General features: G+C 27.9%; 5 protein-coding genes across 7 annotated transcripts in view; 3 read left to right on the top strand and 2 right to left on the bottom strand.

The window, feature by feature from the left end:
- LOC123261717 (potassium voltage-gated channel protein Shaker) overlaps window positions 1-25,582 on the bottom strand; it is a 1,350,734-nt gene that overhangs the window by 254,586 nt on the left and 1,070,566 nt on the right. The window lies entirely within an intron of this gene.
- Window positions 11,063-12,020, bottom strand: LOC123261740. Its single transcript, XM_044723521.1, has 4 exons — window positions 11,773-12,020; window positions 11,577-11,679; window positions 11,372-11,462; window positions 11,063-11,247 (listed from the first exon to the last, which is right to left on the bottom strand). Exons 1-4 carry the CDS (start codon window positions 11,816-11,818, stop codon window positions 11,134-11,136), a joined length of 354 nt encoding a protein of 117 aa, XP_044579456.1. The 5' UTR covers window positions 11,819-12,020; the 3' UTR covers window positions 11,063-11,133.
- Window positions 16,679-20,361, top strand: LOC123261722. Its single transcript, XM_044723500.1, has 8 exons — window positions 16,679-17,158; window positions 17,249-17,556; window positions 18,020-18,272; window positions 18,573-18,635; window positions 18,711-18,914; window positions 19,424-19,760; window positions 19,896-20,123; window positions 20,209-20,361. Exons 2-8 carry the CDS (start codon window positions 17,252-17,254, stop codon window positions 20,262-20,264), a joined length of 1,446 nt encoding a protein of 481 aa, XP_044579435.1. The 5' UTR covers window positions 16,679-17,158; window positions 17,249-17,251; the 3' UTR covers window positions 20,265-20,361.
- Window positions 20,455-23,206, top strand: LOC123261719. The gene is made up of 8 exons (XM_044723497.1): window positions 20,455-20,931; window positions 21,194-21,449; window positions 21,548-21,610; window positions 21,687-21,890; window positions 21,969-22,290; window positions 22,347-22,562; window positions 22,624-22,698; window positions 22,763-23,206. The coding sequence occupies exons 1-8, from the start codon at window positions 20,624-20,626 to the stop codon at window positions 22,933-22,935; spliced, it is 1,617 nt and encodes a 538-aa protein (XP_044579432.1). The 5' UTR covers window positions 20,455-20,623; the 3' UTR covers window positions 22,936-23,206.
- On the top strand, window positions 23,901-24,800 carry LOC123261739. The gene is made up of 4 exons (XM_044723520.1): window positions 23,901-24,143; window positions 24,236-24,338; window positions 24,453-24,543; window positions 24,668-24,800. The coding sequence occupies exons 1-4, from the start codon at window positions 24,098-24,100 to the stop codon at window positions 24,779-24,781; spliced, it is 354 nt and encodes a 117-aa protein (XP_044579455.1). The 5' UTR covers window positions 23,901-24,097; the 3' UTR covers window positions 24,782-24,800.

Here is a 25,582-nt window from a genome sequence, read left to right as displayed (position 1 = left end):
AAGAAAAGGAACCAGTAAAAGGCCCTACTACAGAATTAAATGAAATTACATATACCATCAAGACGCCAGCACCAGAGAAGAGACAGCCACCAGTCTGCACATCACCCACAACTCAAGCGAGCATTTCAACTTCATCCAAGGACATCTCTACGGACACCGAAGAATTTTCAAAGTCAGGAGTAAAATCTTTCCAACTCAGCAAATTCCAGTATCACAATAAATATCCTAGATAAGTCAATAATATATTAGTTACTATAAGGAAGAGCAGGTGATTCGTCCTTGGCAAAAAGTATATTAATAAATAATAAATCAAATTCTAAAAAGAACCAAAGAACAGTCACCCGCTAATATAAAAATTTAATTCATTTAAGACGCGAAATAGAAAAAAAAAAAAGAGAGAGAAATTCTGATCTCGAGATTTCTGTACGAGCATTAATTAATACAAATTTTACTTACTTACGTAAATTGCCAAAACACTATAAATAATCCTTTTTCAAAATTTTTTTTATATATAATTGAATCCTGATTTCTTTTTCTAATTATTGAAAAGGTCGTTACCTTTAGAAACGTCACCACTGAAAACAGATCTTGAGAATCGCTGAATACCCAGCCATTATAGAGAAACAGCAACAAACCCTCGAAATATAATGGTCACCTATGGGAAAGAGAGAACAGTAAGTTGATGCTAATAACTCTCAAAGAATAAAATCAACCGTAAATAATTACCTTTTATCACCATACTTACCTGGTAATTTAATAGGTAATTAGATGACAGAGGATTCAGAACTTTATTTTTACATAAAGATTTCTCCAAAAACTACTGTGTATCAGGAATGAAATAATTCCACAAAAAAAAAAAAAAAAAAAAACGCTCTGAAGTTATTGCACTTCTTACACCGTTCCAACAATGATCCCAGAATCACAGCGAAAAAAATCAGCTTTTCCCACAAAACCGCTAGATCACAAAAGTACGATTAAAATTTTTTTTTTTTTTATATATATACTTCCTTTTGTTTAAATCAAAAACTTTTTTTTTCCTTCTTAAACAAGCTAATAAAAGTGACGTACAGATATCTCGAAGGCGAAATAACAAAGAAAAATTTTATTTTAAATCGCAGCTACGTCGATACCACGAGCGAAAATTTTAGACATTTCCGCTCTTGAGGGGACGAGATAGAGCAGCACTTAAATTAAAATTTTTCTAATTAAACTGAAATTTTATAATTTTTTTTTATTTTTATCACCGTAAATTCTATCATTCGCAATGTATATTATAAGATAAATATTTCTTTTTATGACATATGCCACATCTCAAATGAATGAGAGAATAAAATTTCGCTTACGCGGCAAAAATTACATACATCGCACAATAAAATACTATGAAAAAAAAAAAAAAAAACTCGAAAATTTAATTACAAATAGAACAAGCTGCTTTAAATTTTTTTTTTTACAATTATAGGGAAATTTCTATATGAAGCAGCTCTCATTAAATTAAAAACTTATTTACTATTATGCATTTGATTTAATTTAAAATTAATGTTAATAATCATAACTAATTCTAAAACGTTGTGTACCGAGAGATCGACAGAGAAATAGGGCATTGCGAGCCATCTAGTAACGCTCGACAGCGACCTAATTACCACGGGATCTACTGCACATTGATCAATGAACGGACTAATTACCATATCCGTACTGGGTCGATAATTAGGCAAGTTGTAGCATGCATTATCCCCTAAGCCGACTACTAGTCTCCCGCGCTACTCCCACGCGCATGCTCGGAGTAAGACCGGTTTACGGTAGATTCACTAACATCTACACAATAAATAATAATAATTAATAATTCATAAAGGAATAATTGAATATTAAATAATAAATAATAATAATAATAATAATAATTAATTAATTAATTAATAATAAATAATAACAAAAAAAAAAGGGGGATTGGAAATTTTTTTTTCTTTCAAACAAAAAAAAAAACATGCGCAAAAAATGCCTAATTACCGACCGTCGCTGTAATTAATCTCATATCAACTCCCTATGACCAATACACTACTCTCTCCATCTCCACTATACGAACACCATATGATAACGTAATTTATATTAAGTATCAATACCTTTTATTACAAAAATTATATATTCATGATGTAAGTGGTTATCGCTTATAGGCGAGGTAGACATAAGGAAAGCAAGTGGGCATTCTTACCCTCTCGCTTTCCGGGGGAATGTTATGTCCGCCCGAAAATTTTTCTTTTTATTTAAAATTCCCGCTTTAGATGGAAGACCCACCTATGCGCGAAAACCACCTTAAAATTAATATCGTTACGACTGCCGACTGACCGATGGGGATTTCTGCAAGCTAAGCAGCGGGAACTTTTAAAAGAGGCGGCAACCACCGCCCAACGTCTTTTAACTATTTCAATTCAAGTATCTTCGTTAACTGGCCCACGTTCGTAGAGGCTTTTGATTTAATTTGCGCTGCACTCAGATCATGCGGGTCCCCGTTTGTACGGCGAACGTGATAAAATTAAATTCAGGTCTTTTAATTAATTTGCACTGCACTTAGTTAAAGCGGGCCGTCGTCTGTAAGGGCTTTTGTTTTAATTTGCGCTGCACTTAGTTCAAGCGGGTCTCGGTCATCCGGCAGACGTAAAATAGATAAGTTTATTAATATAAGGGATTAACCGTTTAATTTGCTCCGCATTTACATCGGTTTGAATCCGTTAAGTTTAGTTATTATTCGGTCAGTTACGCACTTTTTCCTGCGGGAAACTGGAAAGACGTTAACCGTAAATTAAAGTGTAAAATTTCAATAAGTAGTTTATAAGTGTTATATAAAATTATTGTGAAACGTGTAACTTCCTGATTGCTGCTGTTTTAATAAAGACCAACTACACGAATCTCGAGTCGTTCTTTACCGAGAAAGCAGCCCTTGATCATCCATTCCTGGCCCTCAAATTCAACATCCAGACTCGAGAGCGCTTCCAGCCGCCCTTCAAGGCCCGGATCAGTAAGGAACAAGTCATCTAACGGTAAGTGGAAAGTAATTTATTAAATTCAAGAAAATCAAATCTCTACGAAAATTCTCAGTCTCTTCAAAAGGCGTGGTATTTCGTCTCTCGAAAGCTCCCACAACAAATAATTTAACAACGAGAATTAAAACCCCTCGTTGTGTATTCTTAATAGTTAGTCCGATCCTCCACCGTTACTTCGCTACCGCATTTTTAACGCCTTCGGATATAACAACTGCAATTGGGTAGAATTTATCAAATCACGGAAATTAAGAAAGTCAACACAAAATTTGGTCCAAAAATTTTGGGAGTTGTGGAAAACGAGTTTTCAATCTACTTCCCGAATCGAACCAACCGGAAGCTTATTGATGATGAAGAACAGTTAACTTCACTGATCGATTTGGCCTCAGCAGGAGAACTTCACTTGAATTATTTCGGAACAGCTTATCACAAGTTCGAATTTCTTATTAAACCTTCATAATTAAGAATAAAATATAAATTAATTTAATTAAATTTATGTTAAAAAATGTACTTATATATGTGTTCTTAAGGGAGTATTCTACTGTAGAATTTTGAAAAATTCGTAAATTTTTTTTTTTCATATTTTCAAAGTTTAGATATTCAAAAATATGTCATTAAAAGGATTTTTCAAAATTCCTATCATTTTATGAGTTATAGCCGTTTTAGTGACGTGGCATCTGTTTCGTCTAGCAGTAAAAATAATTTGTTAATTTTTAAACATATTTTATTTATAAGAACATTTGTTAACTAAAACTTTTATTATTAGAATAACTTTAGCATTAGAAAATAATTTTAGGCCGTTTATGGTCATAAGCCTATTTTCTTTTCTTTAAGCTATTGAATATTCTTTTAAATAGTTTTCTCTTTAGAATTTGCTGTATCTCATTTAAGGCTAAACCTTTCAGCCTAAAATTTTAAATACTATCGTAAATTTAGGGATTGAGTATCCTTGAGTTTATTTTTTTATTATCTTTTTTATTGCATCTGACGACGAATATTTTTTCTAATCTGTGAGGAAATTTTTCTGTCAACCATGTGCATAACAGCTGTTTTCTAACTTACTATCTCTACCTTCAAATTATTTCTTTACGCCTACAATTTTCAACTACTAATAATTTTGCACAAATAACGTTACCACACCTATCGACCCTTTCCTCATTTCCTCAAATTGTAACCTCTGACTATATCACTTAAAACAAAATTCTTCAGTCAGTCATCTACTCACAAGACAACTATATCGACAATATATCAACTATCTATCTATCGACAATATATCAACTATCTATCAATCGACAATATATCAACTATCTATCTATCGACAATATATCAACTATCTATCAATCGACAATATATCAACTATCTATCTATCGACAATTTATCAATTATTTATTAATCAATAATTATTTTAAACATATCAAAAAGTGTGTAAATTTACATAAATAATTAGTATTTGTCAATAAATCGTTAAGAGTGAAAATTACTACTGTGTCTTCAAAAACAACAATTCAATTGAAATATCCTCACTCCAGTAAATTGTAGTTAGGAATTAAACAGCATCGGTTCCGGTCCGACCGCTACAAGTTAATAAAAGACGGTAGGCGTTCCCGAGTCCCTACTTATGTCCCTTTCTATTGTATATCTATTGTATATTAACCCTTACAATGATAACCCGGTAGTAGAAAAAAAGGAGTGTGTTGGGCATGTTCAAAAACGCATGGGTTCACGGTTACGTAAAGCAAAAAAAGATAATAAAGGTATTGGTGGCTAAGGCGCTGGTAAACTCACTGATAAGCTCATCAATGAATTGTCTTCATATTATGGTTTGGCAATTCGTCGAAATCCAGATTCTGTTGAAGACATGAAGAGAAATGTGTGGGCAACCTACTTTCATAAAATTTCTACTAACGAAAATCCTCAGCACATGAATTGTTCATCTAGTTGGTGCAAGTATCAGAAGGCAATAGAAGACGGCACTATTGACGAATTTGACCACAAAAATCCTCCTCTAAATGACAAAGTTTTAGAAGTAATAAAACCAATTTATGAAAGTTTATCAGCTGATTCTTTATTGGAACGATGTTTGGGTTCTGAAACCCAAAATAATAACGAATCTTTAGATTCGTTAATTTGGACTCTTGCTCCGAAGCACATTCACGCTGGACCGAAGACAATTGAAATTGCCACTTTCTTCGCAGTTAGTATTTTTAATAAAGGTTTTATACCTATATTAAAAATCTAAGATGTTATGGGAATCACGATTGGCCCAGAAGCTAATGCTTTTGCAGCGAGACGGGACGAAGCGCGTATCAAGCGCTCGGAATTCCGGGCTTCAGAGGCTCAAAGAAGGGTAGAACTGCACGTCTTCACAAGAGAACATCGAAGAATGAGCATTTTTTAGTAGAGGAAGGATTCTTATATGGAGCAGGAATCGCCGATTAAAAATATGTAAGTATTCTGTACCATTCTACAAGTAAAATTGTCGAAATCTTGTCTCAAAAGTTTGAACGCGTTTTTCTCAGAACTACTTTTTTCGAGCTGGCGGTAAGAATATCTTGAGTTCTAATGAACTGATTTACTTCAAATTTGTTCTCTATACGTCGCTTCATCTCGTGAACCCTGTCCGAAACTATAACTTCTCATTTAGTATTTTTATAAAATTCGGAATTGTGAAAAAAAATATGAAAAAAAAAAAATTTTTTTTTCAAACTGCCGCCATTTTAAAAAAAAATTTTTTTCATTTATCCAAGGGTTATACGATAGTGGCATCTATAATAATTAAGAATCCGTCTGTTTTTTATGTTTCAGATCACCAGGAGGTTTGAAATAATGCACGTCAGGACACCCTCTTTTTTTTTGACCTCCCACTTCAACTGCTCATAACTTTGTCAATTTTAATTTTTTTTTTAAATAATTTTTTTATGTAATAATAAAACATCAATAAACAAATGATAAAAAAATTGATTATAAAAATATTTTTTGTTTCCTTCGTACAGCGCTTCTAAAACCGGGCGAAATTCATGTCTCTACAGTAGAATACTCCCTTAAAAATTATACTTTAAAAAAAATTTATACATGAAAAATTAACAGAAAAAAATTTTTTTTCGTTTATTTATGATTTCCATTTTTTTGTTTTTTATTATTATTACAAAAACATAACATTAATTTTTCTTTTAATTACTTAAAATTCAATTTACAATAATCTTGGTCTAGTTTTGATAGTTTTGATAGTTTTTTTCAATATTGGCAACTATTGTGAACTTGGTATTTCATAACCCCATGGTGAAGTGTCTGTACTATTTTTGAGAAGTTGACGTTTGTCATCTTCCCAACTTAAAGCTAATTTCGTCTAAAGAAGTGTATTTATTTCATGATTTCTACTTCTTATAACATATTCATCTTTTTTTACTCTTATATTATCTAATAGATATTGTTTATAATCATCAAACGTTATAGTTCGCAAAGTTGATTTTTCGACATCTTTTGCTCGCATTTTAACCGTATCATCTTTTATTTCTTCATCAGACTCATATGCTTAAATTTTATCTTCTTCAGATTTATATATTTTAAAAGCGTAAAGTTTTGCTCTTAATCCAACAAATTCCGACATAATTTTACCATTGTTTTCATCTTTCATCAATCCTAAGACTTTTTTATTTACTAACAGAATATTGTAAATATTATTTGGTGATAGTCAGAGGTATCAAACTTTGCAATATCACGGTTGATGATTTTATATATATTAGGTACAGTAGTAAAGTGATAAATTAGACTATCTGTATCTGTATACATCAATTTAGAATCGTCACTCTTAAAATTTTTCTTTACGTAATTATAGTGAAAGTCCTATATATAAGTTTTTCACATATCTAAAATACAAAAACCAACATAGATTGGTTTATTAAAATTAACTTCAGCACATTTCATTTCAATAATAATCATATTTTCATCAAAAACTGTAAGACTATGGAAATTTGGTTTACAAATCTTATCAGAAGCACCATATCTACCAGGCTATCGTGTAACTATTCTAACATCTATATATTTTCTAATTTTTTCCATAGTCTTACCAAAAACTGCATTATTCATTAATTTATAAAAATCTTTTTCAAATTCATTTTTTGCAGCCTTTCTACAATCAGTATTTTTATCTATATACAGTTTTAACCATGGTGACTCTCTAAATTTTAAAATTCGGTGTACTTTTATTAATTTTAATCCCAAGTCTAAACATTGTTTTAAATTTTTATAGTGTATTACATACTCTTTTTTATCATACAAAGTCGTTGCTAATTTTGTATGTTTGCTGTCTGGAGGTAAAAAGTGTTCAGGGCATAAAGGTAAATCTTTATGTAGATCATATAATTCCTCCGCATATTTTAGATCAACTTCAAGTATATAGCCAAAACGATCGGTATTATTTAAAAATTTATTAATTTCCTGATTTATATCGAAATTTAATTCAACCCATTCAAATGAGCCTGTTGGTAAAGGCATACTCATAGATGCATCATACAAATTATTAACATCAAACTACATTAAATAGGATTCTAGTTTATTTGAATAAAAATTAGACCCCATATATTTATTATTTGCTAATTCATATCTATTTGTACACTGAGTAACACCACCTCTGACACCTTTTTCAATGAATAGCATCATTTCCGAATCAGTTAATAATTCCAACTCAACACCAGTATATTTCAACATTGCATCAAAAGCTAGCCCTGGTACTGTATAGAAGTGTAAAGGATTTAAATTATAAGTTCTTAAACAATTACTTCTAAAGTTTTCAAATATATATCAGCTAATAAAATAATATCAGTTTTAAGATATACAATAATGGACAATAATTTATCCCTGCTTGTGTTGCTTTGGTATCGATGAAAGTTTGGATTTATGAAAATTTGTCCAAATAAATATGAAAGTTTGTAAAAATGCTAATGAATCTAAATGAATAAAAGCACAGAAAAATTTCCATATAAATAAATATAAATACAAATGATTATATGTAAACTAGATCATCTGTGCAATTGTACAGTTGTACATATGACCAACTGAACAAATAAAATTCCCTATTTTTAAAAATACGTACAACTAATAATATGTTTATTTGATTTAAATTCCAAAAGTATAAATGGAAAAATGAACATTACTGTAAATGAAAATGTATATATTTAATAGTTAATAAAAAATATCATTTGAATAAATGATTAATAATACAAGTGTATAAAAAAATAAATGATACATTGACTTAATGAATTTATGTATTTAAAAAGATATATCCGGATGTAAAAAAGCTATGATAATTATTTGAACAAAAGAAATTGCGGATAAATAATGGTAATGAATAAATGTAGAAATGATTTTATGAATAAACGACATTATGATCATTAGTATTTTTAAGTTTTTGTATAAATGAATATTTGTAAACATGATGATCTGAACAAATGAAAACTGTCCGAATGGATATTTGAATAAATGAAATTCTGTCCAAGAAATGAAATCAATACAAATGAACATCTGGATTAAAGTAAATCTGTAAAAATGAATATTTGTCCAGAAGTTAAACTGCCAAAATGAATATTTGTCCAAAAGTTAAACTGTCAAAATGAATATCGGTGAAAAAAAAAATTTCCACAATATCTCTCTAATAATTTTATTTCATTAGCATGTTGGAATGTATTAAGAACGAACTTTATAACATTCCACCCTCAAACGAGTGTACGGGGACGTTAAAAATTAAGAGAAATTTAAATGTATAACTTGTATAGGTGTGAAAGAAACGGATTTAATGAGTAGAAATTTCACTCACTGAGTACAGTGCGGGGGCGTTAAATATTTAATAAAAAAATAAAAAATTTTTAACTTACAGCTCCTACAGGTTTGAAAGTTGGATGTAGTTCTCGTTGCATATAAGGGATTTAGAAATTTTTATTTTAAAAAAAATGGCAAGTGGCTGAAAATTTTTTCTAAATGAAAAGTTATAGTTTGCAAATGTAAATTCTGTTTAATTACCGGAATAAAAAAGATTGTATTTAATTAGATACGATTATAGATAATTTATATGGGGCATTTCATGCCAAATCGACCACTTTTGAACCTGACCCTTTTCGATTTTTCTGAAATTTTGGTATCTTTCTGTACCGTATTGAAAATAATTATCTGAATTTTTACAAATTTTTTTACCCAACCAAAAAAAAGTTACGAGTTATTCAAAAAAGACAGGTTTTTTTTTTTTTTTAAATACCCACAACTTTTTTGAAAATTAACTTATTGGGATGATTTTTTTTTTTAGAAATTTTTGTTTTTAAATATATTTTTCAGAAAAAAATGAAAATTTTATCTAACTTTATTGGAAAATAATGAAATCTTATCGATGATTGTCACTTTTAATTTTAGTTTTTATTTTTTTTTCTCGGATTTTAAAGTTTTGTAAATTTGCTAAAAAATTTGCAGAGTGGTATAACGAAAAACAAACATTTAAAAAAAATTTTTATTTTTCATTTCTTAAAAAAAAAAAATATAAACAAAAAAAAATACCACTCTGATAATTTCACGACATTCGCAGAAAGTACTGAAGTTTTTTATAAAAAAAAAAAAAAAAAACGAAAATTAATAATGTCAACAATCCCAAAATTTTTTTTTTTTTTACAAAAATTTCATAAAAAAAAAACGTTGAATATCAATGCGAATTATTATTTGAATTTTTTTCTGAAAAATATATTTAAAAACAAAAATTAAAAAAAAAATCATCCAAATAAGTTGATTTTCAATAAAGTTATGGTTATTTAAAAAAAAAACTGCCTTCTTTGAATAACTCGTAACTTTTATTTTGGTTGGGTAAAAAAAATTGAAAAAAATTCTGATAATAATTTTCAATACGGTAGAGAAAGATACTAAAATTGCAGAAAAATCGAAAAGGGTCCGGTTCAAAAGTGGTCGATTTGGCATGGAATGCCCCACATATAATTGTATCTCGTCTATTTATAATTGGATGTAATTATATCCAATTATATAAAATCATTCAAAATCATCAAGTAGAATTATATATACATAATTAGATACAATTGTTTAAAATTATATTAAATTTTATATGATTCACCTCCACAACTTAATAAAATTTTATACAATTATATATACTTAGATACAATTGCATAGAATTATATCTAATTACACACCACTGTATAAAATTGTATAAAATTATATATAATGAGATACATTTATATATAATTTAACGGAATTCTCTTCTACGATCTCAGATAATTATATATAACAAGATACAATTTTATATAATTGTGGACAACTCTGTATAATTGTATAGAATGCATGGTCTTGAAACAGACTTCTGCAATTTCATGTAAGTACACATATGTATTTATGTATCTGTTTTAAATTTAACAGGATTGAATATATTGTGATTACTAAGTATAAGACATTCCCTTTTTTTATGTAAGAGTCTGTTTTTCCAATTATTAATAATCTTTTAATATAGAGTATTCTGTGGATTAAATAATAGGAACTATATTAACTTATATAAAAATTAAATTTCACAAATATTAATTATTAGTAAATTTTTCTTTATCTTGAGTTTCTTCATTATTAATCTCTTGTCCTTTTCAAACTGTAAATATTATAAATTTAGAAATAGTATCAGTCACTTTTATTATTATTTTTTATTTTACGTAAGTTTATTTAAAGTGAAACAAATATTAATACAATTTTTTAAACTAATTCTTTTAACGTTGAATCTATTACAATATATAGATAACAAAAATAATAAATTAAATAATAATTATAATGTAAATAAACCATCATAACACAAATCGCAATAATAATATATTATAAGTCTTTTCCTAACCATTGTATTATTTACGTTTTGAAGATATTAATATTTCAATTAATTTTTTTTTAATGTAATTGATAATATCAATTATTTCATATTATGAATTATTTAATGTAGGTAATATTAATTTTTTATTAATTAGGTATTTTTAGACTTTAAACTTAGACTTTAAACTTTTCAATAGACTTTAAACTTTTAACTTTAAACTTTTCAATTAATTAATATTATTAAATATATTGAGTTTTATTTTATATTAGGTTATTAAAATGTACCAGCCAGTCTTGCCTTGCACAATGCCAGGAAACAAGTAAACTCGCTGTAATGATGTGGTTTTTCAATCAACGCCTTTTGATGGTCAGAGCGATTATAATGAACCTGCAAACATAAAAAATAAAATAGCATTAAATTTTAATTTATATTCTATTTCACAATTTTTGATATACTAAATAGAAATATATAATAGTTAATAATAAATAAAAAGAATTACAATCCAACTTACTAAGAATCCATCCAACAGCTCTAAGAAGCGTTGATAAATGTCACCAGCACTTTTTTCACGACGAACAAAAATAGATTCTTCAGCAATTTTTCTGTAATAAAAATAAAGAAAATAATTACTTTTTATAACATTGGTAATTAATAACCAATTATTCGAGACAAATATTATTAATTTAATATCAAAAAATTGTAATTAAAAAACTTACTGCCAAATATGGTAATGCTCAGTGTACAGGTCTGTAAATTCAAAAATTCGATCGTATTTATTCAACCGTAAGCGGATTAGGAGGTTGTCCTCGGCCCAAGTCCCTGAAAAAAAAAAAAAAAAAAAAATATCATTCATTAATAAATTATTTAAACATTGAGATGATTATAGTATTATACTTATAAATAATTACTTACATCTCTTTAAATCGTGTGCCCACATATATTCACTAGGGTAATACATTTTTTTTTTAAATTTTTTCAGCAAAAATAATCAATGTGAATCGACGATAACAACCAATGTGAAATGTGTAACGCTTTAAAAGTATAATTAGCAACAGAAAAAAAATGAATACTTACTTAAACAAATGACGTTTTGAATTATTTCCATGGCAGGAGATACACCACCAGACATGCGTTCAAACATTAAAGTACTTAATGATGGCGCGCGCAAATTCTATTGATACTAATTAATGAATTTACATAATTATACAATAATTTTCAATAAATCTTCAATAATCCAAGATAGATTTTTTTTTTAAATGTTTCAAATATTAATCCGATTATATAAGCTATTTTCTACATTTAAAAATACTTGTTATTAACAAATGATACAAAAAAAAAAAAAAAAATAAAAAAAAAAAATAACTGTTTCATCAATAAGCCAATAAAAAAGCAATTAAATGAAAAATCACTCACATCACTTCGTCCCCGAAAATTGTCGATAGTACGTTCGGAGCAAATTCGACTGGCTTCACTATCACTATCATCACCTTCATTACTGTTAGGTGTTTTTGGAAGATGGTCACGATAAAAAGTTATAAACAATTACAGGTGGTCGTTGTGACATACATAAATTACGTTCACGTAATTTACAATTAACACTGCGGTCTTCATTAATTTCATTAATTTAAAATTGACACTGTGAGAATGTTAAATATTCGAAAAAATTTAATATTTTAAATTTTCAACTTATAGTAGATATCGATTAAAAATTTGACAAATATTTTTTTTTTCTCAACTATAGCTTTAAAAGCTTTGAACCTTAATACAATTTTTTATTTTTTATATTTAACTGAACGAAGAATACATTTTACAACTTTTGTTTTACAAATAAAATTACGGGGTCATGAATTTTAAACATTACAAAAATCAATGATATTCAAAGTATAGAACCAAATATTCATACAATTTTGACAACTCATTGTTTAAACATAAAATCAATTACAATATATAAGTTATTATTATGAGAAATTATGTATTAATTATAATGAATATAAACCACCATAAGCGTTATCGCAATCATAATATATAAGAAGTATTTAACTAACCATTATGTAATTTGACCTCTTATTATTTGGATATTAATATTTTCATTAATTAATATTATTAAGTATATAATAGTATATTACACCCCTTGGGAAGGAAAATAAGAAAAGCCACAGATCACACGTAATTGTTGGCCGAGGCGAAGCCGAGGTCAAGAAACGTGTGATGTGAGGTTTTCTTTTTTACTTTCCAAGGGCTGCATACTATTTTTTTTGCCCTCTGGGCGGAAAGTGGAAACTTTTATCCCACTGCGCTAAGCAAAATTGCCGCTTTCCGCCTTCCTCGGACAAAAATAGCATATTACACCCCTTGGGAAGGAAAATAAAAAAAGCCTCAGATCACATGTAATTGTTGGCCGAGGCGAATAATTGGCCAATAATTACATGTGATCTGAGGTTTTCTTTTTTACTTTCCAAGGGCTGTGTACTATTTTTTTTGTCCGAGGAAGGCGGAAAGCGGCAACTTTGTTTAGCGCAGTGGGACGAAAGTTGCCACTTTCCACCCAGAGGACAAAAAAGTAATATTTAATTTTAGGTTATCAATATTTGCAGGCGTATCCCTTTTTGTCTATAACTTCTAGAAGTCTTTTTCTCATTGATCCGACAATCGCAGAGCAGTAATTAGGTCTCGTTTTTAATAGATCCCAAACGAGATCAACGTATTCCCTCAAGTTTTCTTTATTTTGTATTCCTTGTTGGGGTCTCCACAGTTTTGACGTTAATGCTGAAATAAAATATATAATAATATTATATATATATATATATATATATATATATATATATATATATATATATATACTATATATATATAATTAACTATATATAACTATTATATAATATAAATAATAAATATAAAATATATAAGTATCAAATAAAGTTGTAAAAGGGCATAACAAACTATGGCTGAAACTATACCAAATAGGAGTCAGCGCACAATACATCAAAGTTCTCCAAGACCTATACGAAAAAGCCCACACAAGAATAGTCCTAGAAAATGACGAGGTATCAGAACCAATTGATATAACGGAGGGAGTCTTTCAAGGGGATCCACTAAGTGCCTTACTCTTCATTGTAATGCTAGCAGACATGGAAGAATTTTTGATACAAGAAGGACATATAAATATAACCAAAAAATTGATGCTCGCACTGTATGCTGACGACGCTGCTTTCATCACAGAAGATATTGTTGAAATGCAACACCTCATGAATACCTTTAAGAAGTATGCAGATCTAAATAAAGTTACAGTAAAGTGGGAAAAAGAAAACTACTAATAGTTCAGAATAAAGGAAGATTATCTAAAATTCGGGCATTTAAATACAACGATAAAATAATAGAAAGAGCCAAAAGTTTTAATTACCTTGGAATCACGTTCACCAGCACTGGAAGTTTTAAAATAACGGTTGAAGAAAGTATTGCTTGAGACAGGATGGCAATAGCAGCAACCACCAAGCTTATGATTGCAGCTAAAATTTGTAACTGGAACCAACACCGTACTCTACTAAATGCTACAGTAACATCAACAGTCCTATATGGTACTGCAATATGGGGATTACGCAATAAACAACGAGTGGACATTATACAACGCTCATTTATCAAGCAGGTATTCAACCTGCCTCGAAATACCCCAGGGTACATGCTCAGAAGAGAAACTGCCACATCATCACTAGCTATAGGTTTCACTAAGAGGACACTAAGTGCATGGGGCAGATTTTGTGATATGAATCGAAAAAGAAACCCCAAAATATACTTGGAGAGAATGCTGCAAAATCCTGACAGCCAGACCTGGTTGCATAAAATCAAAGAAGTGCTAACAAGGGTGAAACAAGAAGACCTAGTGCATGCAACAACTCGTACTCCAATAAGAGAAGTAACAAAAGATATAACTGACAAGCTAGCAAGCATGGAATACCAGTAGGACTCTGACAGAATTACGCAATCACCGTACTCGAATATCTTTCAACATATAACAAGCACAAGGCTGGGTGAGTGTGAAGATTACCTGAAGTGGGGCCTTCCATTGGACATAGTGAGAGCAATTATACAATTGAGATTATTCGGTGATGCAAGAATAAAAATAAAAACAAAGACTATAGACGTAGACTATAGCCTACACCGAAGTCACATTGTTTTTGAATTTTGTATTCTCAAACAATTACAATAAAAAAAAAAAAAAAAAAATTAAGTTATAAAATGTGAATAAGTATAAAATAATAGTCTTACCCCAAATATTCTCCATGGGATTCAAATCGGGTGAATACGGTGGATGCTTGTAGACAATTATATCTGGATGTTCATTAAACCATTCAGTCACAATACGAGCTGTATGAATGGGAGCATTGTCTTGCATGAACGTAATTTTTGGGTAAAGGTCAATTGGATACAGCTGTCTTGCTGCTGGATACATCACATTTTCCAATACATCCAAATACTTTTCAGCAGTAAAAGGTGTTTCAACTGGCGTTAGAGACATAAGTCCCTGAGAGGTCATTGCTCCCCAATACATTGCACTAATACGGTTAGATCGTGCAATAGGAACAGTATTCTTAGGATCATTTCTAGTCCCCGGCTTCCTCCAAACTCTTTTTCGATTATCTGTAGTAGTCTTGAAACTCTATAATAAATAGCGAATTTAAAAAAAAAGTAAAGCACAGTAAAAAGAATTGAAAGAGTATCAAGGCTAATAACACGAGATTTCTATACGTAAATAATTGCATTAAAGTACAATATAACTTACTTTCTCGTCGGACCAAATGACAGCACTCCAATCCTCTTCAGTCCAATCCAGATGCTCAATACAATGCTGGATTCTATTTATTCGATTAGATTCGGTAAGACTTACTGTTCTGCGAACTCTTGCACTTATCAATCCTTTCTCTTTCAGTCTTCTATTAATAGTTTTAGACGATATGTTTACAGCTGCTTCATTTTTGAAAAACTCACATGAATCAAAATTTTTGTCCACAGCAATGTCGTATAAAAAATTGTCGTCGTCTTCAGTTGATGTTCTTGGTCTCTTATTTTTGTTTCTCAAGTCTTTCAAACCATCAATTCCTTGCTCTTTAAACCTTTTTATCCATTTGCAAATAGTTTTGACCTCGCATCCTGTTTCATTTTTAATATCAAAATTTGATCGATTATTTTGCCACATATTAATAATTTTCATCCTAACAGCGATTAAATAACTTTTATTATCTAATTTTGACATTATTAATCAATAATAAATTAATGTTAATTTTTTTTTTTGCTTTAATTATTAACTTTTTTAACTTATACTTTACTAAACAACTTTTTGCTTGTGTAAACATAAAAACAAATAAACGTAACAAAAAAGTACAATTGACATCATTTGTTATTCAACCGTTGTTATGGAGTAAATAAAACATATATATATTTATAGGTTGTAGGAATTATTATTATTTATGAACACGTGGTCGCAAAAATTTTTAAAATAATTTTGTATAGTTTGGATTTTGTAGTGTTGCTAGTGATCCGACAATAAATTTTGAGTGTTAATTAGTATTGTAAGAAAAAATATTACCTTTATTGTATTTTTTATTGCAGAACAATTTATAAAGAGTTTGTAAAATTCATAACCTCTACCTTCCAGTAGTAAAATCACGGAGCTTAGATAGCTTAGATTTAACTCCGATTTTAATTTTCTTTTATTTCAAGAGCCACTAAGATAATTTTTTATCACACACTTTTTTACTATTTTCTGAAATACTTATTTTATTTCTTAAAAAACATAAAAATGTTACACATCCTTAAAAAGTATTTATCCACATGTACATATGTTTGCAAATACGCAATGCTGAACGGTTTTCTGTGACGTCACTACGATTTGGGTGATCACCATGCCGCCCTACTGGCAGAAATAACTATCGGTATTTTCTTACTTTTTTATGGGACACAATTTATGACAAATTGCCTATAGCGAGCGTGCTCCTTCCACCTCCATTTTAAATATTTAATAATTTACCTATTAATTTTCTTATTTATTCATTAATGTACTTAATATATTTAAATTTATTTTAAAATTAATATTAACTTTTCTATACACTATTTTGTAAATTCTCGGATGAATAACAATTTGTTATTCGTCCGAATTATCAGATCGCTAAACACACTGGATATATTGAATATTATATTTAAAGCCCCGTTAAACATATAAGATATTAAAAAAAAAAAAAAAATTCATTGGATATGGTAATTTTGAGTTGTATTTCATTTTCGCTTGTACACTAATTTAGTTTCAGTAAGTATTTCTTTATTGTTAATTTTTTATATTGCAGCTGTGAAAAACGGATACTATTTGAAACTACTTTATTATAAATTTTTGTTTTAGGTTATGGATCTGGTTAAAGTTCCTGGTAAAACACCAGGATCATTTTTATTCTTATGTGGTTCATGGATTTATAAAGAAGTGAAAAATTCCAATGAAACAAAGTTTCATTGTAAATCCAAGAGATCAAATTACAAATGCCCTGCAAAAATAATAATGATAAACGGAGTTTATGAAGGTCGTTTAGATGACCATAATCATCCAGAGCCACCACCTATAGAAAACGAGCCACTCGTAAGAAACCTTGTTGACACCTTATGCGGTGAAGGAACACTGGCTCCAAACGAAATTGTCACTTTAATAAAGTCAAGGTAATTATATTTAAAATATGGCTCGTTATTTCCTGTTTTTCAATGACAATTAAAAATTTGTAATATCCACAACTGCAGCTTTTATTATTGTCATATAAGAATTTTTTTCTTTCGTGCTTAAAGAGCGAAATGCATAGGTATGTTTTTTAATGACCTCTTCAAAAATTAATGAATTGGCTTGTAAACTGTACAACTAAATATAACTATAACTTATTTTATTACATTGGAGATATGAACTTGAATTTTTTTAACTGTTTACCAGATATTTTTGTTACTTTAAAATTATATAAAATGAAATGGATATTTCTGTTGATAATACTTATTCAATTACTTAAAATGCTTGCTCTAAAACGATTAATTTATAAATTTACTACCTATCTATAAGAGATTAAGTTTTCAGACATGCAAAATGACAATATGAGAAGTTTTTAATTTTTATAATATTTATAAAATTATGTTTCAGAGTGGAAAATAAGAGGTTTTCAAATAGTTCTTTAAGAGCAAGGGTTAGTAAGAAAAGAAAAAGCCTGAAACCAACTATTACTAATCAATTAGGAGAATTAACAGATAATGTTGATACCTATCCACCAATTAAAAATATGCTAAGACAGAAAGTAGTGGCAGATGATGGCTCTGTTGCCATCATTATATCATCAAAAGAAATGTTTGATAGAGTTGGTGATGTGGAAGAAATTAATGTGCAAGCAACATTTAAGGTACTATACAGTTATATATATTAATTGAGCCAAAATAATATAAAGTTATATATTTTATAAAACTTCATTTTTCTATAATTTTAATTTTGTCTAAATATCAGCTGGATTTAATTAAGCGGGACTTTTAATAGATTCCTTACGCAATTTTAATAGTATTAAAACATTAGAAATACATTTGTTTTATGTTGACATGCCTTCATTTCACAGTAAAACTGTTGCAATATAATAAGAATGTATACCTCAAATTTTTTTTTTAATCTTTAAATTACAATAAATAATTTATTAATAATTGTTTCATAGAGTGTTCCAGTAAATTTGAACATTTCGCAGTTACTAATATTTCATTTAAGAAAAAAAAATATTGTAAGTATTAATATTAAAGAAAATTTACAATATATTTTTTATTATATAAAAATTTTTATATATTTCAAAATTTAGGGAATACCGAGTATTTTTATATTATGTGAAACGGTCACGGAATCCTTGTACAAGGAAATATTTGATGAAATTTTAGTAAGAGTACCGTCAATAAAAAAAAATTTACAGAGAATCGTCGCTGACTATAACAAAGAATTTATTCAAGCAATAAAACAAGTTTTACCCTCAATAACAATTACTGGATGTTGGTTCTACTACATTCGGGTATGTATAAAGCGAATACCATAATCTAATTGTATTTATTACAAAATATTAACTCTTCAAAAATATACTTCATCTTTGAAAAAATTTAATAAAGTTAGACTTAATATACATACATTATATACATCTATATAATGTATGCATAAAATGATAGATTATATTATGAAAAATCTTCTCATCACGAGCGTATATCGTCCTTTACTAATCTTAATGAAAATTATCATACCTATTGTTGGACGATAGTTGAAATATAACACCGTTACAAATTGTAATCACTTAAATTTTTAAATATTTTACTGTCAAATTCATTGAAATGAGTGGTAAACAATAATATTAATTAGTTGATGAAAATTTTTTTTACTGAGAAAATGTTTATCGTCTGTTCCAATGAACAATCTAATAGGACCGGTATTAATGTAGGAAATGTATAGATATGTAAATAAGAGTATAATTATTTTACTACTGGAATGTACTCCTATTTTAGTTGCTCAATAACCAATTTTTTATTGCAGATGACGGCAAGATTATGGGTTAAAAGTGGTTTAGGAAAAGATTTTACTCATGATATATTGCGATATAGTTTTTCAATGCCTACTTTGCCAGCTTCTCAATTTGAAAATGTCATCGACGAAATAAATGCTTTAATTAATGTTCCAAATGATAAAGAAATTGAAAATAAACAGTATCTTTTAAAATTCACTAAATACTTGAAAGATTGGTGGTTACCTCAAGCAGCTTTGATTACATCACATGGAGAGAATACGAATTTTATAAATATTTCTGAGTATTTCCAAAGACATATTGGAAGTAACTTGGGATCCACTACTCCCGATATATTTCAGTTTACAGGTATTTCATATTATACTCTCTTATACATAATAACATTATTAAAAAAAATAAAACAGGCCAATCAACATTATTGTTCACATTTATTTTAAATATTATACTAATAAATATGTTCTTTTTTTTTTTTACTTTTTTTAGAACGAGTTAGGCGATTGAATAATGAATATGATAAAGTGTGGAATGATATGGAGAAGGAGGCTACCTATCAACATTTTGAAAATCAATGCCTAATCAAAATTACTAATCACATTAAAAAGCTCTTGGTTGATCTTGAAGATGGTACAATATCATTATTGGAGTATTTAGAAACTGCAATTGAACCGTCTATGCAATTAGAAATTCTAACCCAGTTAAAAGTACCCCAATGTAAGTGTAATAAGACATTAATAATTGAAAGATTATTGATAATGGTAAAAAGTTAAAACTTTTTTTTTTATAATTTATATTACAGATTTAGGAGACGAAGATAACATCTCAGAATTACCTGATTTACAATTAATGATTTGAAAATTTGTTTATCGTCATAAATTTATGTTAAGCATTGTTTTTGTTTACTTCATAACGAAGCTCAATTAATTATAGAATTATTTATAAATAAGGATAATTATATTCGAATGATTAATTGTATTTTCATTACTTCCATTATAATGTATGTAAACAAGTTATTGTTTACATTTCTTATATGGTAAAAACTCTCAATAAACTATAGTAAATCGTCGATAGTAATTTGTTTAAAAAAAAAAAAAATAAATAAAAACAGTTCAAATCTACATTTATTTAATAAGTCTTGGTCTGTTGAACCATTCATTCTTACGATCTGAAGACATTTCTCACCAACAAAACAATTTTTTATAAAGTATATTATTATGAGTCAATTAATTTTGATCGTCGGAAATAAGAAAGACTCTAAAATTTATGGCTATGGTCCTTGGGAGTATTATGACAGCAAAGGCAAAGAAGAACCTGTGCATTTTTATTGCACTCAGCGAAAAACAAAATTCAAGTGTCCGGTTGAATTGAAAAGAAAAAATGATGGTTATTTTATCGTTGATGAAAAAGAACACAACCACCCGAAACCCAAAAGAAAAAATTCAGAAGAAGTGAAACGTGAGCTAAAGAAACGAGCCGTTGACCCGATGAAAACAAGCGATATCGCCAAAGTGGTGCTGAAAAGGTATTAAAAAAAAAAACTAATATTTTCAAAAAATATTGATGTGCTTTTTTTTAATTAATAAATTTTTACATTTTATTTATTTATTTAGTAGTAATTGCAAATTCTTTCAAGTCTATATAAAAATAAATAGTTCATATTCATTTTAAAAAATTGATTATTCGATAGATAATATGGTTACAATTACAAATATTCTTTACTTTTTTATTTTTATAGTCAATATTTCATATTAAAAGTTTATTAAATGTCTCTTTTTCCACCATAGCGTTGAAAACTCTTCAATAAGTTATGCGTCAGCCAGGCAAATTATTACGAAAACTAAATTAGGATATCAGAGTATAATTCCACAAACATTGTTTGAATTATCCGAAATGTTAAGAACAAATCCTTTGTATGAAAAAATTTACATTGGCCATTCTGAAACTCCTAACCAAGAAGATATTGCGATTGTACTTGGATCTGAAAATATGTTAAAGGAATTGAATGAAGCAAGTGATATTACAATTGAGACTACATCGAGGGTATAAAATTTTTAATTAATATAAATCCAAAAAATTTCAAATACGTGCTCTATTATTTAAATCAATTTGGCGTATAATAAACAATTTATTATTTTTAGTGTTTGCCAGAAAATCCTGCAGCTTCTCATCTTCTAACGATACACATAAATAAATTCTATCAGGTACATAAAAATACAGTTATCATTGTTTAAAAATTTTTTTCAATTGAAATTTAATAAACATAATTTTTTCCAATAGGGAGTGGCATCAGTTTATGTTATTTGTTCTTCGTTGTCAGAAGAACTATATGATTCTATTATTAAATTTTTGCTTGAGAAGTGTTCGAAATTACATGAAAATTTAAAAAAAGTTATTTGTAATTTTGATGAAAGATTGATTGTAGCCATACGTCAAAATTTTAAAACTGTAATAATAAGTGGATCTTGGATTCATTTTATCAAGGTAACAAAAACAGGATTAAAAAACATCTTTGTACCGGCAAAATTTTTATTTATTATTAATTAAAAAATTATTATTTAGTTATTAAATAGAAAATGGCTCATGCTAAACCTTCCTGAAAGTTTTGAAGACGAAATTTGTATCATTAGTTGTTTGCTAAAAATTTTACCGTTACTCAAAATTAACGAAGCTTTAAGAATCATAAACGACAAAGCTGAAATTGGAGCAGATAAGAAGGAGAATTTACTTTTGTACTCGAGATTCGTCCGTAATTGTGAGCCATTCATTACGAATAAATTATTTATTGGTGATAATCGAGACGAAGCGATTAATCCGGCAGAGTTATTTTTAGTAGAATTAATTAGTAACCTTGATGGTCACAGAGACATTTACTCATTTTTGGGTAAGTTTTAATTAAAAAAACATTCATATTAAATTTTAATAATTTTTTCTTTTTAGACGACCTAAAGTTATATATTAAAAAAACTGAAGTTTTAATTAATGACACAAAATTTTTAAAAAATAAAACCGTAGCATGCATTAAAATAAATTATGAACTATCAGTACTTCAAAGAAAGTTAATGAAGGATAAAATTAGCTTACAAGATTTCATCAATGAATTCAAAAAAACGAATTTACACGAACACATAATGATTCAATTAAAGTGGCCGCAATGTACGTTTATTTTAATTTATATAATTTAAAAAATTGCTAACTTTCTTATTTTTATTTATAGATACTAACGATACTGGAAAATTGACTGGGGTTCCCAGTTTAAAAACTTATCTCGTTGGTCCTCCTAGTATTGATGGTAATAACTAATATTTTCATTCAAATAAAATTCATAATTCATCTAACAATTCTTTACTTCTCAGAAAAGTTTACTAATCCTTGCTTATACTGCTTGTCAGTGGAAGCATCGATTCAAGTTAGAGAGTGTTCACACTTTATTGCATGTTACTTGTGCTGGATAAATGATTTTTATGGATACGAGAGGCGAACTTGTCCAGCATGTCGGCAACAGTACGAGAATGTTAATATGATGTAATTTGTATTTGAGAGCGAGAATTTCCAAAAACCGCAAGAGTGCACTTTTGCATAGCAAAAGACAAATTCCTGCCAAATTGTAAGCCTCTAGGACCTGTTCTTTAAAAAAATTTGTTTTTTCATTATTGATGGCCTTGCCCGTGATTCCCAATATTACTAAAATTTTATAATACCTATTGTTTGTCAATCCAATATGGTAAAAAAAATGATTCACACTATTAAAGTTTGTAGGAACTATAGTTTGAATATCATTGATTTTTGTAATGTTTAAAATTCATGACCCCGTAATTTTATTTGTAAAACAAAAGTTGTAAAATGTATTCTTCGTTCAGTTAAATATAAAAAATAAAAAATTGTATTAAGGTTCAAAGCTTTTAAAGCTATAGTTGAGAAAAAAAAAATATTTGTCAAATTTTTAATCGATATCTACTATAAGTTGAAAATTTAAAATATTAAATTTTTTCGAATATTTAACATTCTCACAGTGTCAATTTTAAATTAATGAAATTAATGAAGACCGCAGTGTTAATTGTAAATTACGTGAACGTAATTTATGTATGTCACAACGACCACCTGTAATTGTTTATAACTTTTTATCGTGACCATCTTCCAAAAACACCTAACAGTAATGAAGGTGATGATAGTGATAGTGAAGCCAGTCGAATTTGCTCCGAACGTACTATCGACAATTTTCGGGGACGAAGTGATGTGAGTGATTTTTCATTTAATTGCTTTTTTATTGGCTTATTGATGAAACAGTTATTTTTTTTTTTTATTTTTTTTTTTTTTTTTGTATCATTTGTTAATAACAAGTATTTTTAAATGTAGAAAATAGCTTATATAATCGGATTAATATTTGAAACATTTAAAAAAAAAATCTATCTTGGATTATTGAAGATTTATTGAAAATTATTGTATAATTATGTAAATTCATTAATTAGTATCAATAGAATTTGCGCGCGCCATCATTAAGTACTTTAATGTTTGAACGCATGTCTGGTGGTGTATCTCCTGCCATGGAAATAATTCAAAACGTCATTTGTTTAAGTAAGTATTCATTTTTTTTCTGTTGCTAATTATACTTTTAAAGCGTTACACATTTCACATTGGTTGTTATCGTCGATTCACATTGATTATTTTTGCTGAAAAAATTAAAAAAAAAAATGTATTACCCTAGTGAATATATGTGGGCACACGATTTAAAGAGATGTAAGTAATTATTTATAAGTATAATACTATAATCATCTCAATGTTTAAATAATTTATTAATGAATGATATTTTTTTTTTTTTTTTTTTTCAGGGACTTGGGCCGAGGACAACCTCCTAATCCGCTTACGGTTGAATAAATACGATCGAATTTTTGAATTTACAGACCTGTACACTGAGCATTACCATATTTGGCAGTAAGTTTTTTAATTACAATTTTTTGATATTAAATTAATAATATTTGTCTCGAATAATTGGTTATTAATTACCAATGTTATAAAAAGTAATTATTTTCTTTATTTTTATTACAGAAAAATTGCTGAAGAATCTATTTTTGTTCGTCGTGAAAAAAGTGCTGGTGACATTTATCAACGCTTCTTAGAGCTGTTGGATGGATTCTTAGTAAGTTGGATTGTAATTCTTTTTATTTATTATTAACTATTATATATTTCTATTTAGTATATCAAAAATTGTGAAATAGAATATAAATTAAAATTTAATGCTATTTTATTTTTTATGTTTGCAGGTTCATTATAATCGCTCTGACCATCAAAAGGCGTTGATTGAAAAACCACATCATTACAGCGAGTTTACTTGTTTCCTGGCATTGTGCAAGGCAAGACTGGCTGGTACATTTTAATAACCTAATATAAAATAAAACTCAATATATTTAATAATATTAATTAATTGAAAAAGTTTAAAGTTAAAAGTTTAAAAGTCTATTGAAAAGTTTAAAGTCTAAGTTTAAAGTCTAAAAATACCTAATTAATAAAAATTAATATTACCTACATTAAATAATTCATAATATGAAATAATTGATATTATCAATTACATTAAAAAAATTAATTGAAATATTAATATCTTCAAAAGCGTAAATAATACAATGGTTAGGAAAAAGACTTATAATATATTATTATTGCGATTTGTGTTATGATGGTTTATTTACATTATAATTATTATTTAATTTATTATTTTTGTTATCTATATATTGTAATAATAGATTCAACGATTAAAAGAATTAGTTTAAAAAAATATACAGTATTAAACAACATTTTGTTTTCACTTTTAAATAGAAGCTTACGTAAAAATAAAAAAAGAAATAAATAATAAAAGTGACTGGATACTATTTTCTAAATTTATAATATTTACAGTTTGAAAAGGACAAGAGAAGTTAATAATGAAGAAACTCAAGATAAAGAAAAATTTTACTTAATAATTAATATTTATTGAAATTTAATTTTATATAAGGAGATTTAATTATAGTTCCTATTATTTAATCCACAGAATACTCTATATTAAAAGATTATTAATAATTGGAAAAACAGACTCTTACATAAAAAAAAGGGAATGTCTTATACTTAGTAATCACAATATATTCAATCCCTGTTAAATTTAAAACAGATACATAAATACATATGTGTACCATATGAAATTGCAGAAG

Source organism: Cotesia glomerata, linkage group LG3 (assembly GCF_020080835.1).
Source record: "Cotesia glomerata isolate CgM1 linkage group LG3, MPM_Cglom_v2.3, whole genome shotgun sequence".
Taxonomy (NCBI): domain Eukaryota; kingdom Metazoa; phylum Arthropoda; class Insecta; order Hymenoptera; family Braconidae; genus Cotesia; species Cotesia glomerata.
The sequence above is the reverse complement of the archived record's forward strand: the minus strand, read 5'-3'. Positions and strand labels throughout refer to the sequence as shown.

Bases quoted from the DNA above. Each gene is read 5' to 3' on its own strand.
- LOC123261740 (XM_044723521.1), bottom strand. From the start codon at position 11,818: ATGTATTACCCTAGTGAATATATGTGGGCACACGATTTAAAGAGAT. The intron at 11,680-11,772 runs GTAAGTAATTAT...TTTTTTTTTCAG, and splicing joins GGCACACGATTTAAAGAGAT to GGACTTGGGCCGAGGACAAC. The intron at 11,463-11,576 runs GTAAGTTTTTTA...TTTTTATTACAG, and splicing joins GAGCATTACCATATTTGGCA to AAAAATTGCTGAAGAATCTA.
- LOC123261722 (XM_044723500.1), top strand. From the start codon at position 17,252: ATGGATCTGGTTAAAGTTCCTGGTAAAACACCAGGATCATTTTTATTC. The intron at 17,557-18,019 runs GTAATTATATTT...ATTATGTTTCAG, and splicing joins GTCACTTTAATAAAGTCAAG to AGTGGAAAATAAGAGGTTTT. The intron at 20,124-20,208 runs GTAAGTGTAATA...TTTATATTACAG, and splicing joins CCAGTTAAAAGTACCCCAAT to ATTTAGGAGACGAAGATAAC.
- LOC123261719 (XM_044723497.1), top strand. From the start codon at position 20,624: ATGAGTCAATTAATTTTGATCGTCGGAAATAAGAAAGACTCTAAAATT. The intron at 21,891-21,968 runs GTAACAAAAACA...ATTATTATTTAG, and splicing joins CTTGGATTCATTTTATCAAG to TTATTAAATAGAAAATGGCT. The intron at 22,563-22,623 runs GTACGTTTATTT...TTTTATTTATAG, and splicing joins TCAATTAAAGTGGCCGCAAT to ATACTAACGATACTGGAAAA.
- LOC123261739 (XM_044723520.1), top strand. From the start codon at position 24,098: ATGTATTACCCTAGTGAATATATGTGGGCACACGATTTAAAGAGAT. The intron at 24,339-24,452 runs GTAAGTTTTTTA...TTTTTATTACAG, and splicing joins GAGCATTACCATATTTGGCA to AAAAATTGCTGAAGAATCTA. The intron at 24,544-24,667 runs GTAAGTTGGATT...TTATGTTTGCAG, and splicing joins AGCTGTTGGATGGATTCTTA to GTTCATTATAATCGCTCTGA.